The sequence below is a fragment of the Corvus hawaiiensis genome, chromosome 4 (assembly GCF_020740725.1).
Source record: "Corvus hawaiiensis isolate bCorHaw1 chromosome 4, bCorHaw1.pri.cur, whole genome shotgun sequence".
NCBI classification, from domain to species: Eukaryota; Metazoa; Chordata; class Aves; order Passeriformes; family Corvidae; genus Corvus; species Corvus hawaiiensis.
Genome location: NC_063216.1, coordinates 28,828,228 through 28,842,039, shown reverse-complemented (window position 1 = coordinate 28,842,039; position 13,812 = coordinate 28,828,228). Strand labels below are relative to the sequence as shown.

The window sequence follows — 13,812 nt, the reverse complement described above, 5'->3', positions numbered from 1 at the left end:
GGGACTTCCCGCGCCCGTTGCTATGACAAGCGCGGCTCTTCCTTAGCAACGGCGCTGGGCCGCGGCGGCCGCGCAGGTGAGGCCGCGCCCGGAGCTCCGCGGGGCCGCTCAGCGCCGCTGGCCGAGCTCTTCCTCCGCGGGGCCGAGGGCGGCGGACCGGCGTGGCGGGGCCGCTTCGGGTGTGCGGTCCGCTCGGGCCGCGTTCCGCTGCCTCACACCCTCGGGTTGTGGCTGCGGGCACGTCCCGGGCTAGGGCTGGGTATTGAACTGGCTCCCGGGGGTGGTGCCAGCCAGGCGGGGGTTCTGTGCTGCGGAGGTCGTGGTTTGGGACACCTGCGGGTCCCGCGGCCCCCCATGTGAGGGTTGGTGGTGTGTCTGACTTGGTGCTTTAGCCAACAGCTCCATGTACGTGGCATAAATGACTGGTGCGTCGCCTGACACCGTGTTTGTTTCGTTTTCTTTTTAATATGGGCTCACCCTTGCTCTCCCTGGGTAGGAGAGGAAGATGCTTTGTTGTGGGTGAAAGAACCAGAGGGAAGACCGCGGTGAAATGCTCTGAATCTCTCAGTCAGTGCTGTGCCTCTGCGTTGCCCGAGTAGAGGCAGGTTGGTAATGAGGCCCTGAGGCACGTCCAGAGTTTTCCCATATGGCCCTCCCCAGCTGGCAAATGCTCGGGGATCTGAGGAGCAAGTGCACAAACGAGACCAAGATGTTCCTGTTAAACATTTCCGTCCAGACAAGTACGCAGATTCTGTGCCTAAAATACTCCTACCCTTCTCTTGTCGTGTGCAGTTTGAAACTCTTGCAGATAATAGCATCCTGGGAAAATCCTTTTGGAATTAATCAAGAGTGGTAGCAGCTGATATATTGTTCTCTTGTCTCTGTTGAAAGCTGTACCTTGGCTCAGCTCTTCCCTTAAGCTCCATTGGTGCTTCTGGGAAGTGCTGTGCTCCTCACTTATGGAAAACGATACGGTTTAATAATTTGTTTGCATTAGTGGTCTATGAGCTAAGGCTCTCAGTGGGGTGTGAAGGTGGTGTTGCGGAAATGGCTAGTGAGATAGCATGATATTCTCGTAATAGTTTCATTTGCCTTTTGTTTTAATTGAAAGCCATCTGTCTCTTGCCCATGTTTATTTTTGTTGAAGCAGTGTCCTCTCAGCCAAGAAGTGACTCCTCCTGCTGAAGCCGGTCAGAGAGGAGCACAGAGCCCTGTTCCTCTCAGCCGGCTGTGCCGTAGCACTTTGCTGAACTCCGGGCAGCCCCTCCTCCCCTTCCTGGACTCTCTGTGGAAGGAACATGGAAGAAACTGAGGAGGAAAAAAAGGACGAGGCTGATTATAAAAGGCTTCACAGTTTTCCTCTGATTAGGGTAAGGAGGGGGATGGATTACACATTTACCGGTGTCAGAGATATGAAAATCTGCCTTCATTCTTACTATCCTTCTCCCACTGAGTAGCTATTGTGAGAACATGTATACTGATGGTCCTGTGGAGGGATCCTGGTTGTCACTGCTGCTTTCTCCCTGCCCTTGACCTCTCCCAGGGAAATCTAATAGCACTGGTGTTCCCCATGTCAACCAGAGGAAGCCTGGGGCAAGTGATCCATCAAACAGATTGAGAGCACGCTGCCTTTGGAGCCCTCTCCTGTGTTTTGGATGCAGCTTGCTTTTTTGTCCTAGAGAAGCTGGAGCAAAAGATCTTGGTAGCCAGACAGATAGCAGCAGCAGAAAAGGCTGTGTAATTTAAACTTTTTACTCATATAGCAATAATTAAGGACTGTGGTTAAAACGGTATTAACATGCTTTCCCTTTATCTTACAGCAGAAAAACTGGCAAATGTCTTGATCTCCTCCTTTAAGCTGTGCTTGCACAATGCTAGTTTTTGTGTAGGTAAACAAGAATTCCTCATTGGCTGGAGGAATGGTTCACTTATAATGCAATAAGCCATTTTCATATTTACTATGTCTAAGCCCCCAAAAGAGCCAGTGAAGAAGTAAGACCGACTTACTGTTGTCTTGTGTCCAGCTCTTATTTTTCTGCTTAGTTGCCTTGTCTGTTTGCTCTTGCCAGCACTCGGACATGCCGGAGGAGATGCGCGTGGAGACCATGGAGCTGTGTGTCACGGCCTGTGAGAAGCACGCCACCAACAATGAGGTACTGGCCACCTCCCAAAATAGGCAGCCCACTGTTACTGCAGCTCAGGGCACCTGCAGGAGCAGGGTAAGAGTGCAGGGCAGAGCAGAGTCAGGTCCTGACATCCTATTACTCTCTCTGCACTGAGCTAGGGTAGAAGGAGGCAAAGAGCTTGGCTGGACCTCAGATTCAGTTCCCTTGGTCTGCAAGATCCGTAAGAGCACTTTGTAGACGTTAGTAGTGGTGCTGGCTCCCAAACTTTACCTCCTTGCTTTTCCTGCCTTCCTGACACATGCTTCCACTCTGTTCATAAAATGCCCTGTGTCCTGAGGGCTTGGTTCAGAACTGTGTGGAGTCTCTTGTTTTGGGGATGAGTATATGAAATTCTGTTAAGTATTCCCTTTTGGCTTTAGGACCAACAATAAAGGGAAAACATACCTTGCTTTATGGGCAGGGCACCGCCTGTCACTGCAAAATCTTCCTCTGCTTTTTTTTTTTGGATCAAGCAGAGTGTGATCTGGGAGAAATGAGCCTTTTAAAAGTCAGCCTACTTTCAGTGTTTTGGTAATTACCTGGAGAAAAATAATGGACTCCTGTAAAAATAGCTGCAGCTTAGTGACCTGAATCTCCTCTCATGGTCACCGCAACCAGCATAACTCCAGCAGCATCTAAAGCGGAACTCTTGCTTCAGACTGTGTGAACAGCAGAAGTGATGCGGTTCATTAATTGCTCCTAGCTGCTGTGCTGGAGGCTGCTGAGACCAGTTCTACCCTTGTGTGTACCTCTGGGGAGCTCCCAATTCCTGTGGTGCAGCTGCTATACCTGTTGCCTGTGGCTTGAGTAGTCTTAAAGGGAGGAGAAGACTATGGGGATATTTGCATAAAACCTCCCTGCTTGCTTTATCTCACCCTATGTTCTCTTCCTTAACATTCTCCAGAGTGCTGCCAAGATGATCAAAGAGACAATGGACAAGAAATTTGGGTCCTCCTGGCATGTGGTGATTGGGGAAGGTTTTGGCTTTGAGATCACTCACGAGGTGAAGAACCTGCTGTACATGTTCTTTGGTGGCAGCCTGGCCGTGTGCGTCTGGAAGTGCTCCTGACCCCTGGCCGGGTCCCAGACTTGCTGAATACAAGAGATTTCTTCCTGCTCTTGACAAGTTTTGTATGATCTGGAGGTGGGGCTTTATTTTTAATACTTAAATGTCAAGATTTCTTTTTTTCATACTGACGTAACAGTTCTGTGGGATACATAAAGTTGGTGTGTGTGTGTGTATAAACTTGCTAAACTGTCCTGTCCTTGCTTGTGGGATTTCTCATCTGTCTGGCTCTTTCCTTGGTGTTTGAGCTGAAGCAGGGGAGAGATGAGGAATAGGTAATCTCACAACACACTACATGGCAGCGCTAGCAGGGGAAAGCAAAAGCAAAAAGGTGCTATCTAGCCCTATGGTTTTTTAAACTCCCACTTATTCCACATAGTTTCCTCTCTCCTCTGCTTTCTCCACTACCATGCAGTATGGCTCTGACCAGCACCTGTCTTTCCTCTCTCTGGATCTGCTTATACATTCTTCCTCCCTTCTAAGATGTCTGTGCAGACCTGACAGCACCAAGGGTCTCCCTTCAGGCTGCCTGTGGAGGTGTGAGCCACAGGGAAGCAGTCCCAGCTTGCCCTTCCCTGCTGTTTTGGGAGGGTACAACAGCTGAGCTGCCTGAGTGTAGGAGGTTGCTATGCAAACTGCCCCCTCCTTTCTCACCCACAGCACACGGAGACAGCATGAAAACACAGGCGGCTGACGACGCCTGGGGAGTGGGTGAGAGCTCTTTTTAAGGCTCAAATGCCTCCCTGTCAGTTCCTGGGGGTGTTGCAAGTGCTGTGTACTTTCAGCATCTTGTTTGGAGGCTGACAGAGGAAGGAGGCTCCATGTGAAATATAACTTGGTCATCAGAAACCCAATGTCTTTCTTTTAGCCTGTTTCAGTTTTTAAAACCGTTGGTGTTGGAGGATCGAATGAGCGTAACTATGTTACGTGTATGGCTTATTTATAAAACCTGGGCAACTGTGTTTTTACAATAAAAGTTTAGTAAAATGTCTTTGCGTGCGTTTATGTAGGCCAAGTGGTTCAACAAACATGGAAATAAGTAAGCAATGGTGTAGCACAGGCAGAGGACAGTGACAGATCTCCATCCTGCAGATTTCCTGTGTGACTCTCAGCCTCCCTGTTTTGTTCCTTTTACCAGGGCAAGCCACGATGGTGAGGAAGGTTGCCAGGCCCATGGTGCTGCCGGCCACATCCTTCTGTCCAGGCAGCTGTCTAAGCAGTAGCAGCAAGGGAATGTAGCTGTGTCTGCTGCCCCACCAGTGTGCCTCAACTCTGACCATTGGAGTCTCATATTTGTGGCTTCCATAATTTTCAGATTTCCTCTCAGAATGTTGCTAGCTGACACTTCTAGTCCATAGTTCCAAGTCTGAAGGATCTTTCTGCATTAATGCCTGTGGTGGATCAACCTGGTCTTACAATTCCTTTTGTTCCTTTTCTAAACCTCAAGTGTTACGCTAGAGATGTCCTTTCTCAATTTCATTATGTCAGGGAGCCAGGAATTGGAGTAATATGAAGACAACTAAGAATTATTTCAAATTTGGACCATCTGTGCTTTGCTGGGCCAGGGTAGGTTGGTACCATGATACCTGCCCCATGATCAGGATTGCTGTGCTGTATAGAAGAGCCCAAATCCTTTGAGCTATCTCATTGTGCAGTTGCTCTGTGTCCCTCCAGCTGGCTGCCTTTACATGAAGATAGTGCTGTTGACAACACTTTCTGCAGCTGGCAGGTGGAAAAGATTATTTCCTCTTCTGCAACTTTCTGTCTCTTCTAAATTCAGAGGAAGAGGTAAAGCCAGTGTCTTTGGAATGCCCTGTACTGGAGTAGGATGATACCTTCAGCCATACCACGGTCACTTTAATCGTGCCTCTTTCACACTAATGAATAATTAACTGCTCTGTGCATATGCAGAGGCATGCTGCTCATGGGCATCTGCAGGGTCGTGGTGACCTGCAGATGACCACAGGGAGCTGCTGACCTCAGCACACAATCTCTTGGACTTGCTGCCTGTTTATCTTTTTGGCCACCAGCTGACCCAAGCTAATGTCTCTGTGACCTGCATTGGCAACAAGGGAAGGGTGAGTGCTCCCCAGCCTTCTCAAAGCCTGAGTGTGCAAACAGATTGAGGTGAGCTTTGTGTGAATGTGCAGCAAGTCAGCTTCCACGCTGCCATTCTCGCTAGGTAAGTGCAAGGTGACTCACAGGAGAGTGGCAGGCTGTTTTTGTTCCCAAGGGTAACAGCTTTCCTACAGGAAGTTACCATGAAGAGGCAAACCCTTGTTAGCTGGTTTGCATGCCCGTCGTTGGCATTGTAGCTGAAAGCACAAGCCTCAGCACCAGAAAAGCTGGAGAGGGACTTCAGAAGGGCCTGTTGTGATAGGACAAGGCTTAGAGGTTTTCAACTAGAAGAGGTTTGTTCCAGATTGGATATTGAGAAGAAGTCTTTTAGAATGAGGGTGGTGAAACACTGGAACAGGTTGCCCCAAGAGGTGGTGGGTGCCCCACCCCTGGAAACACTCAGGGATCGGTTGGATGAGGCTCTGAGCAACATAATCTGGTTCAAGGTGTCCCTGCTCATTGCAGGGGCATTGGACTGGGTGACCTCTAAAGGTCTCTTCCAACCCAAACTATTGATTCTATGATGCTTTAGAGCCTCTAAGGCCTCTCTACTTTTTACTATAAAATTGCTCTGGATGATTTTTACTTACGGATTTTCAGTGGAAAGTTGGCAACAGTTTGCTTGCTATTATGTTTCCCTCTCATTTCATGCCCCCCTGCATATTGCTGCCATTACCCATCAAAGCATCAGGCTGAGTCAGATGTAGAAAATGAGATGAAAAATGGAGAGTGATGGATGGGTGCCAGCCAAAATGACTTTTTCTATCCACCCGTCCCCTAAATCTGTGATAGCAGCTCAGAGGCTGTGCCTCATGACTTCATCCCTCCCTGCTGAGGGGAGATGGGAACATCATTATCAGCTGCTGCTGAGTCCTGATTTGGAGCCGGCAGTGAAAATGTCCTCGGATGTAGGGCTCCTCCTCCGCCCCAAAGGTGACTTGAATCTGCTGGGAGGATGGAGGAAGAGCTGGAGGGGGGAGATGAGAAGAAAGAGGTGCAAATTCAACCACGTCTCTATGATGATGTCATGGCAACAAGGTACACCGAAGTGCTTGTCAGGTGATCGGGGCAGGCTTTGAACGTCTCCAGCTCTTCTCTGTTGCTGCAGGCTCATGTCTGACTTGCTGAAAAATCTTTTGGTTAATATTTAATGGCAGTATTGAAGTGCTAAGGGTGGCAAATGCCTCACCCAAGCCCCCTGCCTTTACTTTCCACTGGGATGCTAAATCAGGGTGATGTGGTAGGATTTTAAGCTTCAGTATCTGGGAATGGGACTAACAGTAGGGTGGCTTCAGCCCATAGGGTCCCTGTGCCTATCTGACTAAAGGACGTGAGAAGGAAGTTTCTATCCCCTCCAGCCCAGTTTGGAGCTGGTTTGGGGCACCAGAAGGAGGAGGTCTCCAGGGCTCACTCTGGAATAAAGAAATCTGTGGCCCTGCTCCGGGAGCCGAGCCCAGGTCCTCTGATGCGATCATTTAGTACACGGAGTGGGTGTTTTGGTTGGTTGTTTTTTTCCTGAGCCATGACCTAATGATCCCATGTTCCAGCTACAGCCCCTCCTAGGGGCCTTCTTTCTGAGCCGTGTGTCCGGACTGAATTCAGCGAACTTCCCGAAGCAAGACGCTGTGTTCCCCCACCCAGGGAAGCCATCTGCTCCCCTCCACCAGCTCCTTCTGCGGGCCTTCGAGCTCGCCAGCCGGGCTGGGAAGCTGTCCTCCTCCTCGCCTGCCCCGGCTCTCCTCGGCCATCTTGTTAGCAGAAGGCAGGGAACGCGGGGCTGGCTGAATCTGGGGCGGTGATGGTGGCAGCCGGAGGCGGTTTCCAGGCAACTGTCGCGCCGTGGGACACGCGAGCCAAGAACGCCGGGGACGCCGCGTTCCCAGCGCGCCGCCTGGGAGGGGACCGAGACACACGCGGAAGGAGCCCGCACAGGACGGTGCGGGGAGGGCAGCAGAATATCCCCTCCTCCCCTCTGATCCCACTCCCCTGGCTGGGAGTGAGGATTTGCAAGCTGGCTGCTGGTGCACCACGCGACAAGGAAGGACTATATGATGTATGGGATTTCACATGCCTTCTGCATCCTTTGGAAGATCAAAGAGAAAAGAAATATTGTGCCAGACTCTGTACCCCAGCCCCCAGACTTTTTGCAGGTGGTCCTGTGCTTCTCTGTCCCTTATCAAATACAAAGCTCCACCCCTACAAGTCATGAACCATTTTTGTGTACGCATCCCAGCTCTGTGTCCCTGGGTGTCACCGAAAAAGTGAATTTCTTGTAAAAGGAAATGCTCTTCCCTTCCACAAACTGCCAATCCTGCCCAGCACTTGGTGGGTCCCACTGCTCCTCTGTGCCAATGCCAAAGGCAGTATCCCCACTCCTGCCTGCCTGCCTCCCCTACCTGCTTTAGAGGCCCTGGGAGCATCCCTGCCCATGAAACTCAGCAGCCTGGTAGCCCCTCCTTACACGGCCTGCCCAGCATTTTCCCTCGCAGCAATGTTGATACTCATCCCCTTTATTTTACCTAGTTTGAGTGGTTTTTGAGAGTGGGCTTGAGTACAACTGATTTTGAATGGATGGGGAAGAGTGATAAAATTGATTTGGCCGAGCAATGGGAAAAAAAATTCTTCTGGATTCTGAGAGTACAGCTATGATGAACATGGGGAATGGGGCTACATAGTGCTTGGCAGGGTGTGTGCTGCAGAAGGGCAGAACCATTTTAATGCCCTGTGTTCAAGGAAATGTTCTGCAGCCCTGTGCAGGTGGCAGCACAGAGAGACAGGACAGTAGGGGGTCATCTGCACCCGTTGCTGTCCCTGAGCCAGCCTTGCAGCTATTGATTTGGAACTTGCCCTGTTCACTCTAACCTTGGCAGTGCCAGCTTGACCCTTATCAGCGCTGATAAACCCCACCACAACCTCCTGTCCCCTCCTGGTGGTGTCACACTGTGAGGTGCCGTGGTGACAGATCGTTCCTGTCACTCTGCCTTGCACCAGTTGCTCTTTAGTTGCAATGCTCTAAATCCAGGAAACCTCTCTCCTATTTTTGCACGGAGGCTGTAGCCACACCAACATTTTAAACCTTGTGTGGATAGCCATCCCTTGCTGAGCATTTTGTATGAGGAAGGATGCGGTGCCGGCTGCAAACGCTTTTCCAGAGGAAATTTAAAATCAGCCTTCTCTTTCTTCTGCTCTTGGCCCTTCTTGTGCACCTGGTGATGGATTTTGCTCTCCCCACAGCCCACAGGCCGTGTGGCTGTGATACAAAAGCACCAAAAGCTGTGGGTGTCCTGTCAGGCAGCCCCATGCCAGCTGGCCTCAAAAAGCTGAGCCTGCGAATCCTTCAGGATTTCAGTGGAAGCAATGGCTCCTTGGAGAAAAGTTCCCAGCCATGGAGAGTGGGGCTGCATGTAAGGGCTGGAGAGCCAGGGGTCCAACAGCAGCACGAAGAGGGGAACGCAGGGTGGACCAAGGGATCAAAGCTGGCAGCACTCTTCGAGCATCCTCTTTACAACATCCCAATCCCAGAGGTGACAGAGAAAGACAAGCTGTTTATCGTCAACCCCATGGAGAAGTTCAGCCTGCACAGCAGCGGGAGTGACGAATGGTGAGGAGCAAGCTCAACTCTAGCTTGCATTTGGGGGATATGTGGACTTGAGGGGACAAGCAGCAGGGACCAAACATGTTGTTTCCTTATGTAGATCAGCATCCTACCCCAGAGGGGCCCCCATTGCTAAGCATGCTCTTCTCATATCTTAAATCCTCTCCTAGCCCTGAGCTTTTGGGCTGCTACCCATAAGCTTGTAGCACACAGCAAAGCCAAAGGCGACTCTTGAATTATTCACTGTATTATGGATATCTATTAGGTGATCTCCTCAGCTCCTTCCTTTCCCCAATGCAGACTAGCCCTTAGTCTCTCTCTCTGTATATGAGGAAGTCCCTACTCCAGATTTCTAACCAGTTTTATCCCCCTCTCTTGGTATGGTGAAGATGCAAAGCCTGCAATGTAGGTTGCCTCTAACCGTTTCTGTCCTGCATTTTGCAGGATATTGCCTGACCTCTTTAGGCTCAGCCGTATGGTGAGCTCACTGCTGATGGCTGTCTGTTTTTATCTTTGGACTACTAACCTCTAATTAGAAGGGAAGATATTAAAAGCTTTATCATTGTAACACATAGCATCTTCCATATGGAAAGCACACCTTCCAAAAGTGGTGCCTGCTAGAACTGGGAGAGAATAAAAGCTGGCTTAAGAGCTGTTTTCCACAAATGGGTATTTGCCTTGTCTCTGAGGACCACCTATCGGTAGCCTTGGGTCTGGTTTGATGAAATCGATGCACAGTCTGTGTTTTCCTAGAGAGAGACATGGATTTGGGTTATAGGTGCCTTAGGCTAACTGTGCCATTGTGGTGCCCGTGTGTGCTAGCACAGAGGTGGGGCAGATACCCCCAGGGGCTCCCTTGAATGCCAGAAAACTGCAAATTTGCAGGATGCACAGAGACAGGCACAGTGCTAACCCAAACTTATCCCCCTGGGGAAACCAGGGGTGTGTGATAAACCCACCCAAGGGGAATGGGGTGCTGAGGACGGGAGTTCAGGTCAGTGCTGGGGATGACTGGAAAGCTCATGCTTCTCCACCCTTGTTCTGTGGACACACGTGTGTCCCCAGTAAGCACATGGAGGGGTGTAGCAGATTGTACTCCTGGGAGCTAATCCATTAGGGAGAAACAATGAGGTGATCTGTTCCGGCAGGGAAATAAATGCATGGATGAGAGAAGCAGGATCAGCCCAGGGATTTTCCATGGGGAATGGAAGAAAGACATTGTGTCCCATCCAGCCGTGCTGGTGGGTCTTTCTGGCCACCGACTTTGTGTGGGATCTGCCAGGTGCCAAGGGCCCCGTGGAGGCCATATAGGCCAGGGGCCACCATGAAACCTGGAACCCATCCAGGCCTTGCTCTGGGCTTTCTCCCCATCTCACCCTCCATGCACTGGCTCCCAGGAAAGGCCCGGGGACACGAGACCCATCCTGTCCCAACTAAAAGCTGTCATTGTTGTTGGGGTGGTGGTGGCTGTCGGGCTGCAGGGTCAGCAGCAGTAAAGCCGAGACGCTCCTCCCGACAGGGAAGACGGCCTACGACACCTACCCCACCTGGCTCAAATTCCATGTCGGCATCAACCGCTATGAGCTGTATCCCCGCCGGGACCCCTTGCTGCCCACGCTCCTCCGGGATTTGGCCACGCAAAGGATCGTCAGCTCGGGTACCACCTCCCTGCCTGCACCCCTGTCCACAGCCCTGCCCCCTGCCTGCTGCCTGCCTCCCTCATCCCCATGTGCCTCCTTTCAGTCCAGAAGTCTGGCGGGACCCAGCTCAAGCTCATCATGACGTTCCCGAACTATGGGCAGGCCCTCTTCAAGCCCATGAAGTGAGTAGAGCCTGGGACAACCCTATACCTCGCCCACACGGTCCTGTTAGGTAGTGAGGAGTAGCCAGCTCATGGAGGGAGAAATGGAGAAATGCTTCACGCGCTGCCTCACTTCAGCACCTCCATCCCAAAACTGAGGCGAGCAGAATGGTCCCCTTTCCCTTGCCTTCCCTGGCCGTGCTCGCTGCAAACTGGATGCAGCTTGTGATGGGGTAGTGACCTCCAGTGGTGGAAAGAAGAAGGTGGTCCATGAGGACCATCCAGGAGCCTCCAGTCCATGAGGGCTTACCCACCCTTGAGTTGGAGGCAGGGGTTGCATGGGAGCCTGGATAGAGGGCTTGGAGCCACACCACCCATCAGGAAGTGACTGGAGGAGACTGGGTCTGGCTGTCTCCAGTGTCACCAGGGGACAGAAGGGGAGTGGTGGTTTGGAACTAATCCCATGCTTGGAGTGACCCCATTCATGATGATTGCCCCCACCGTCCTCTCTCCTTCCAGGCAGACCCGGGACCAGGAGACCCCCATTGATTTCTTCTACTTCTCAGACTTTGAGCGGCACAATGCAGAGATTGCAGCCTTCCACCTAGACAGGTGAGCATAAGCTTTGCATCCAACCCTGCCCTCCCATACTGGCAAAGCACCAGAGAAACTGCTCCTTCATCCCACTTCCTGCTCGCTGTTGTGAGGGATGTGTCTCCTGTCGGTTTTAATAACTCACTGTGATTAAACCAGCTGAGGTCAGTAAGAAATGGTTCCAAGTTCTGTGTTTCAGGATCCTGGATTTCCGGCGAATCCCCCCAGTTTCTGGTCGTTTGGTCAACATAACAAAGGAGATTCGGGATGTCACCACAGACAAGAAACTGGCCAAGACTTTCTTCATCTCCCCAGGTGACCTTTCATGCTCTCCATCCTCTCCTGTGGCCACCTGGATGGAGCTCACCTGGAGCTCACTGCTGCTGCCCTGGCTTCCCCCACACTTGGACAAACTATCCTGCTGGGGACTGTTCCAGCTCCCATGGTTACCCTGCCACAGGCCTGTGCTCCTCACAGCCTCCCTTGCCATTGCTTTGCTAGTGGCACATGGCCAGAGTGGATGGTGGAGCATCCTCCCCTGGCTGCTTGCTTGACCACTCTGCCTGGGGGTCGTGGCTTGTTGCCTTCCTTCTCTTTGTCAACCTTTGCTTTGTCCCCATGGCCAGCGGGTAACATCTGCTTCTATGGGGAGTGCTCCTACTACTGCTCCACCGAGCACGCCCTCTGCGGCAAACCGGACCGGCTGGAGGGCTCCATGGCTGCCCTGCTCCCTGACAAGACCCTGGCCAAGCGCCGCTCCTGGCGCAGCCCCTGGCGCCGCTCCTACCACAAGAGCAAGAAGGCTGAGTGAGACGGGGCACGGGGGGTGTGGGGACATGGGCCAGCAGAGCCATGAGATGGCAAGGGGCTTCTCCACAGCCGCTCTCATGGCCCCATTCCCCTCCCCGGCCTCTGCCACCAGGTGGGAGCTGAACCCCAACTACTGCGCTCAGGTGCGAGAGACACCGCCCTACGACAGGGGCCGTCGCCTCCTCGACCTCATCGACATGACCATCCTCGATTTCCTCATGGGTGAGCCCCTCCATGCCTGTGCTGAGGGCTGTGGAGGTCCCTCAGGACCAAGAGGCCCAAATGGCTCCATGTCCTGTGGTACCATGCCCTGCGAGGTCTGTTGACCAAACTTGTTCAGGCTGCAGTGAGCCTCAGTCTTACCCACAATGAGAGCACAGGGCTGTGCCACGAAGGCATTTCCCAGGCAGAAGTTGAAGGTCAAGAGATTCTAGGGACATCCCAGCTAAGTACCCTGGACATGGGATGCGCCTTCCAGCACACTGTCACATGCAGCCCCTGGAGAGCCAGAGGCGGAGATGGTGCTGCCCAGGGCTCTTGCTGCCTCTCCTGTGCCTGGGCCACTTCTTCCTCCCTGCACTGTCCCCTCACCGGCATCTGACTTGGAGAGTTTCCCATCTCCTCATTCCTGGCCACCCAGCCATGCCTTTGCCATTACTTCTGCTCCATTTGACACTGTTGTCCCTCTGTGGGGCTGCTGGGACGAGAAGGGGCCTGGAGGCCATAGGGTCTCTGCTCAGTTCCCCTCCACGGCCATGGCCACCAGATGGACACCCTGGAGGTGCCTCCAACCCTTTCCTCCAGGCTCTGGGTTTCAGTCTCACACCAGGAGCGTGCTCCATGTCCCTGCTCTCATCTCCCAGCACACAACCTGATGGCAAATTTGTTGGCCCGCCACAGGCAACATGGACCGGCACCACTACGAGACCTTTGAGAAATTTGGGAATGACACTTTCCTGCTCCACCTGGACAACGGTCGTGGGTAAAGTTGGGGAGTAGGGGGAGCAGTCACAGCAAAGGGGGGTGTCTTGCTGAAATGCCGTCCTGACACCTCCTGGTGGGCTTCTCCCCACCCCCAGCTTCGGCACACACTCGCGTGATGAACCGTCCATCCTGGCCCCCCTCCAGCAGTGCTGCAGGTAAGGGGCTGCCACCGCCCACCCCGGATCTGCTGTTGGGGGGAGGCTCCTCCTATTGAGACCTCTCCCTCCTCATCTCTGGCAGCATCAAGAAGTCGACTTACCTGCGGCTGCAGCTGCTGGCCACCCAGCCCTACCGCCTGAGCGACCTGCTGCGGGAGGCGCTGGCCACAGATCCACTGGCCCCTGTCCTGGCCGAGCCCCACCTGTGGGCACTGGACCGGCGCCTGGGGAAAGTGCTGGCGGCAGTGGGACACTGCCTGGCCAGGGCAGCGCGCCAGGAAGAGGTGCTGGTGGATGATGTGGGGTCATGGGTGTGATGGGGGGCTGGGAATCCTGCTGGATTGGGGTGTTTTGGTGTGCTGCCAAGGATGATGTGGGGATCGATGTGCAGCTCTGATTCTGTGTAGCGTCAGCTTTTGATGGTGCCAGAGCTGGTGGCGTGATGAACCAGGAAAGCAGGTTGTAAGGATAGCTGGGACAGGGAGGGAATTTAAATAAAAAGGTTGGTCTAGTGGAGAAGA

The 13,812-nt window shown here is 52.7% G+C and overlaps 2 protein-coding genes across 7 annotated transcripts; both read left to right on the top strand.

The window, feature by feature from the left end:
• DNAL4 (dynein axonemal light chain 4) lies at window positions 1-4,222 on the top strand. 6 transcript variants are annotated; one of them, XM_048302059.1, is made up of 5 exons: window positions 51-76; window positions 497-740; window positions 1,151-1,370; window positions 2,070-2,153; window positions 3,070-4,222. In XM_048302059.1, the coding sequence occupies exons 3-5, from the start codon at window positions 1,299-1,301 to the stop codon at window positions 3,232-3,234; spliced, it is 321 nt and encodes a 106-aa protein (XP_048158016.1). In that variant the 5' UTR covers window positions 51-76; window positions 497-740; window positions 1,151-1,298; the 3' UTR covers window positions 3,235-4,222. The 6 variants fall into 6 exon arrangements, with proteins under 6 accessions (XP_048158019.1, XP_048158020.1, XP_048158016.1 ...); XM_048302062.1 differs by lacking the exon at window positions 497-740 and having other exon boundaries at window positions 1-76; XM_048302063.1 differs by lacking the exon at window positions 497-740 and having other exon boundaries at window positions 43-76; window positions 1,148-1,370.
• Window positions 4,223-4,310: 88 nt separating this feature from the next.
• LOC125325214 (extracellular serine/threonine protein kinase FAM20C-like) lies at window positions 4,311-13,812 on the top strand. The gene is made up of 10 exons (XM_048302064.1): window positions 4,311-8,950; window positions 10,426-10,601; window positions 10,688-10,766; window positions 11,265-11,357; window positions 11,539-11,654; window positions 11,966-12,146; window positions 12,262-12,371; window positions 13,050-13,131; window positions 13,229-13,288; window positions 13,374-13,812. Exons 1-10 carry the CDS (start codon window positions 8,472-8,474, stop codon window positions 13,606-13,608), a joined length of 1,611 nt encoding a protein of 536 aa, XP_048158021.1. The 5' UTR covers window positions 4,311-8,471; the 3' UTR covers window positions 13,609-13,812.